The sequence below is a fragment of the Lontra canadensis genome, unplaced genomic scaffold, assembly GCF_010015895.1.
Source record: "Lontra canadensis isolate GAN:19392208 unplaced genomic scaffold, GSC_riverotter_1.0 scaffold30, whole genome shotgun sequence".
In the NCBI taxonomy this organism is placed as follows: Eukaryota; Metazoa; Chordata; class Mammalia; order Carnivora; family Mustelidae; genus Lontra; species Lontra canadensis.
The window spans coordinates 9,274,197-9,280,196 of NW_022631024.1; the positions used below are offsets into that span (position 1 = coordinate 9,274,197).

At 39.2% G+C, this 6,000-nt stretch overlaps 1 protein-coding gene across 1 annotated transcript; it reads right to left on the reverse strand.

Annotated features, from left to right (window-relative positions):
• Nucleotides 1–2,044: 2,044 nt before the first annotated feature.
• Nucleotides 2,045–2,998, reverse strand: LOC116872848 (olfactory receptor 1B1). Its single transcript, XM_032866369.1, has one exon. It carries the CDS (start codon nucleotides 2,996–2,998, stop codon nucleotides 2,045–2,047), a length of 954 nt encoding a protein of 317 aa, XP_032722260.1.
• Nucleotides 2,999–6,000: the final 3,002 nt, after the last annotated feature.

Consider the following 6,000-nt stretch of genomic DNA (forward strand, 5'->3'; position numbering starts at 1 on the left):
ATGGATGGATCTTGAGGTTGTTATGCTAAGTGAGCTAAGTCAGACAAAGACAATGACAATCTCACTTATATGGGGAACTTAAAACAGATGAACTCATAAAAACAGAGTATAATGGTAATCCAGAGACTAAGGAATAGGGGAGTTGGGGAGATGTTATTTAAGGGTACCAACCTACACCTAGTAGACAAATAAGTCCTGGAGATCTAATAATACACAGTGTAATGATAATAAGCAACAATAATGTACTAAAAGCTTCAAAGTTGCTAAGAGACTAGATTTTCATTTTTCCCACCACAAAAAAGAGGAAAATTACATGACATGGTAGAAGTGTTATCTCACACTTTGGTGGTACAGCTGTCCCCATTTTATCTGTGGTTTCCTTTTCTGCAGTTTCAGCTACCTGTGGTCAACTGCAGTCCAGAAGCAGATGGTCCTCCTCCTGATGCATCATCAGAAGGTCAACAGCAGTGTAATCCTGTATCACAATGCCTATATCACTGACCTCACTTCATCTCATCACGTAATTATTTCATCATCTCACATCATCACACAAATAAGGGTGAGTACCGTACAATAAGATATTTTCAGAGAGATAAACTACATTCACATAATTTTTATTACAGCATATTGTTATAAATGTTCCCTGTTTTATTATTATTTGTTATTAATCTCTTAATCTGACTAATTTATAAATTAAACTTTATCATAGTTATGTATGTATAGGAAAAACATAGTATATATAGGGCTTAGTACTATCTACTGTTTCATGCAGCCACTGGGGGGTTTGGAACATAACCCCCGAGGGTAAGGGGGACCACTGTAATATTGCAACACATAAATGTATCAGATCAACATATTGTTAAACTCACAATGTTTTATTTCAATTATATCTTAGTAAAAAGAAATGTTAATGGTATTGTAATGGAGTTGTATGGTGAGAAATGGTAGCTACACTTGGATGAGCATAGCACAACATACAGTTATCAAATCACTATGTTGTACACCTGAAACTAATGTAACATTGTGTGTCAACTACTTCAATAAAAAAGAGCTCAACAAATATTTTTATTTATCACTGCAAACCTCATAAGAGCTGGCAAAATAGAACTCAATGTCCAGCTCCCAACAAGCTAAGCACAGCCAATTTGTCTTCTTCATTGTTGAAATAGTTCACTGTTCATTGTTTTATGCAAAAGAGTTTTGGCTTTGCATTTTCTTTGTATATCTTACTTGAAAATGTAAAGAAAATTAATTTAAAATATATGAAATAGAATTTACACACATCAGAATAAGATGCTCACACTATGACAAGTCCATGGAAACTGAGGCTAAGATACAGAATAACAGAATCATAGCCCCTTTCACACTCACTTTTGGGCCAGTATTTGCTCACTGAATGGAACAGGTATAAAACTACCACCCCATTTTACCTAACCTGCTCCCTTCCCCTAACTTTCTGACACACACACCAGCACACTTTCCATGAAGAAGCACACTGAGTTAGACGTGACCATAATTAACTTCACTGTCTCTGTTTCAGTTCAGATTTCATAGTAATATTCTCACACTTCTTCAAAACTATGGGATTCAACATCCCAGGCCTAGTGACTCATTTGTATCCACTTTTTTTAATCATTTTTTTAAATTTATTTTCAGCATAACAGTATTCATTGTTTTTGTACCACACCCAGTGCTCCATGCAATCTGTGCCCTCTCTAATACCCACCACCTGGTTCCCCCAAACTCCCACCCCCCAACCTCTTCAAACCCTTCAGATTGTTTTTCAGAGTCCATAGTCTCTCATTGATGACTGAAGATAAACGGTCTGGGGAAGGGGTTCCTGAGACAGGCTGACATGGGAGCCCTGAGCACATGTGGCACGTGTTCACCACTCTGTCAGGCGCCACAACAACAAGAGTCGAATCTGGAGTTCCGTAAGTTAGCCAGGCCATCCTTCCCTCATCTCTCCAAAACCAGCCATGCTTGAACCCCCCCCCCCCCACTTTTTTCCTTCACCACCCAAAATGGCTCTTCAGCAGGCTCATCAGGAGTCCACCCTCCCCAGTCCAAGCAGCCTGTGAAGGGCACTCTTGACATCCTTGTTGCGGAGGCTATACACAAAAGGGTTGGCCAAAGGGGTAATGGCAGTGTACATCACAGCAGCCACCATGTCCTTTTCCTGAGAGTTCTGGGAAGGAGGCTGGAAGTAGACCCAGATGATGGTGCCATAGAGGAAGCCAACCATGGAGAGGTGGGATCCACAGGTGGAGACTGCCCGGTGGCGACCAGCAGCTGAAGGCAAACGTAGGATGGTGGCCCCAATGCGAGCATAGGAGAGTACAATGAGGGCACAGGGACCTAGCATGAGGAAGCCACCCTCCAAGAATATGGCCAGCTCATTGGAATGTATGTCAGAGCAAGAGGCTCGCAGAAGTGGTCGGTGGTCACAAAAGAAGTGGGGAAGTTTAACATTGCCCTTAGCATCCCCATCCCAGTAAAGAGGCAAGAGAAGTCCCACGTGCAGCATGGTGTGCACTATGGACACCACCCAACTCAAGGCCAGTAGGCAGGCACAGAGTTGGCGACTCATCATTGAATGGTAGTGCAGGGGATTACAGATGGCCACATAACGATCCAGAGCCATGACAGAAATAACAAGTGTATCTGTAACTCCAAATGCATAGAAGAAAAAGAACTGGGCCAGGCAGCAGGCAGCAGAAATGGCTGGGTAATTAGAGGCCAGATGGGCCAACAACTGGGGCAGGGTGACAGTGGACAGCCCCATGTCTATGACGGAGAGACCACGGAGCAGATAATACATAGGTGAGTGGAGCCTGGAGTCCCGGGAGATAAGTAGCACTAGAGTCACGTTCCCTATTATGGTGACCAGGTAAATAGCCAGGAACAGGAAGAAAAGGAGACCTAGAGAGATTCTAGTTCTTGAGAACCCAAGGAGTAAGAAGACTGGAGAATGTGAAGCATTAGGGGAGCAGCCCATGATAAGTGACAATAAGCCTGTCTGAAAGAGATTTTCAATCAAAAAGTAAGTCATAGGTAATAGGTCGGAGGATCGTAATAGTTCTAGTTGATTTATTTATGTTATTCAAGTTCCCTAAAGACTTCAATTCAACTGACCACCACGGCCCTTCTGCTAAGTCTATGACTTCACTCCTGTAATTTACTATAGCATTTTCTTCCTACTTCTTCCTTTCACCCACTCTAGTGGCTCCTTTTCTATAATCAATAAACCTTAAGAAAGTCCCTCATCCAGTTATAAACCCTTCATTCAGTAATGTCTTTTCATCCTACTGCTGCTTTTCTCCTTCCAATGGCAAACGTCCTGAAAAAATTCCTGTACTCCCTGGCTCTAACTCTTCATCTTCAATTCACACTTCATCCCATTGCAGTCCTCATGATTTCATTTCTCTGGACCTGTAAGGAACATGTTATCATTTAATATGTAACATATAAACAAATGGTTCATTATAGGTATTTGGTTTTTATAGTGAAACTGCTTCAAGTTGTCATAAAATAACTTGGCTTTACTCTTTATTCCATTTTGTTGGTTAATGGCATCACCATTATCATCCATCTAATTGCCCAAAGCAAAAGCTGGGGGACTCTCTCCCTCATCTCCTCATATTCAATTACTTCTTGACTTCTACATTTCCCCTTATATTCATCCTTTGCCCTTAATCCACTCACAATGTTTAAGATTTAGCATCTCTGACCAGTGCTAACTTCATAGCCTCATGACTAGTTTCTCTACTTATCTCCCTTGGTAGATCTTCCATACTGATTCCAGAAGAAAACTTTCAACATATACTTCCCTATTTAAAGAGTCAGGGCCTTCAGAATAGTATCCAAATAGCTTCATCTGGCTTATGAAGAACTTTTGTTGTTAATGACTAGCCTATCTTACCAAGTTCATGCTGAGACACCTACATAGTATGTTTAAAACTAGACAAAAAATAAAATTAAAAAAAAAACTAGACAACTCTTTTTTTAGTTTTCTGAACATTGTAACCTCTCACATTTCTGCAGATCATCACATGCTATTTTGAAAGCTTTAGCTTGCTGAAATATGAGGTACTACGCACCTTCCCATGCAACATAGGTAGAAATGTTGAAGAAATATGATAATCATCCTTTTAAATTCATAAATGAGTGTTTAAGAATGTAAAGGAAACTACACTACATCAGAAACTAATGATGTATTATATGCTGGCTACCTGAACATAATAAAAAAAAAAAAAACCAGTCAACTGTCTACTATGATGTATGCAGTGGTGGTAACAGGTAGGTGGGAGGGGTATACCATCAGTCCTCATTGTCTAGGGGCCCCATGTAGAGCAGGAGGTGAGAATGTAGGCCTATGTGAGGCAAAAGGTTGAAAGGTAGACACCACCACATTAGTCAGGACATTCGAAATGGTAAGCTCTCAGTGAAAGAATATACACAAACAGGAAAATGGATATATACCAGTGTCTATAGGACACCCAAAGAAAACTCATCTCTCTCATCCTGTACTTCATGGAGGGGAAAGGTCTCCCATGTGAATGCAGTTATGGGTCTGGATAGCACCTGAAATGGATACACTTATTTACAAGACACATATGATCCTAGACCCCTCACACTGACAAACTAACATAAAAATCATTCCCAGACTGGTAAAATCCTTGGGGTACCTTTTAGAAGCAAACATAAAACTTCTCCTCATGTTGCTGTAGACTGTATGGGAATCCCACAAATAAAAAACAACCAAAAAGATGTTCTCACAATTCAAAATTACTAAACAGACACAAAACCTATTTATTATGAAGATAATCAGCAATGAACAAGTGATAGAATTATCTCCCCCTAAACATCATAAAAGTAATTAATCTGTTAGGAATTATAAGCTATGTTTAAAATACTTTGTATCTCAAAGGAGGAATAAAGACTATAAGAAATAAGATATTATAAAAGTAAAATACAACAGATTTGGAAAAAACCCAATATGAATTATTAGAAAATACAAATATTCACATTCAAAGTAAAGACTCAATGAATGGCATGGACAGTAACTGAAGAGAGAGGCTAGTTCTGAGAAAAATACCCAGAAAACAGTATGAAGTGACCAAGATGTGGGGAGAGGAGTCAAGACTTTTGGGGGGAAAAAATAAGGAGATCCACGATACACCGAGTAAGTCCAAGAAAAAAAAATTAATTAGAAAATAGAGAAGAGGAAACATTGAAGAAATGGACTGAGAATTTTCCAGACTTAATTAAAGAAATGAGGCCTCAGATTGAAGAATCACAATGACTCCCAAACAAGATAAATTTTTATAAATCCTTGCATAGATACTACATTAGGGAAATTGCTATACAACAAATACAAAGATAAAATATTTTTTTTTACCTAACTGCTTATTTTATTTTTTCCAAGTTTTTATTTAAATTTCAGTTGGTTAACCTACAGTATAATATTAAAGTGTAGGATTTAGTGATCCATCATTACATACAAAGATAAAATATTAAAACCAAGCAGAGAGAAAGGAAAGATTAACTATGAAGGAAAGATCATAGACTTTCTTGTTTTTTTAATAGTCTCTTTGGATTGTATATTTATTTCTTAATCATGTCCCGTGTTTTCAATGATTTTTGTTTTTTGTTTTTTGTTTTTATTTCTTTTCAGCATAACAGTATTCATTGTTTTTGCACCACACCCAGTGCTCCATGCAATCCGTGCCCTCCCTAATACCCACCACCTTGTTCCCCCAACCTCCCATCCCCCGCCCCTTCAAGACCCTCAGGTTGTTTTTCAGAGTCCATAGTCTCTCATGGTTCACCTCCCCTTCCATTTCCCTCAACTCTCTTCTCCTCTCCATCTCCCCATGTCCTCCATGTTATTTGTTATGACTTTCTGACAGAAGACTTCTCAGCAACAATAGACTCTAGAAAACTTCATACATCCTAATCCCAATGGGTTCTATAGAGGCAGGGCTTCTCCAACTGTCC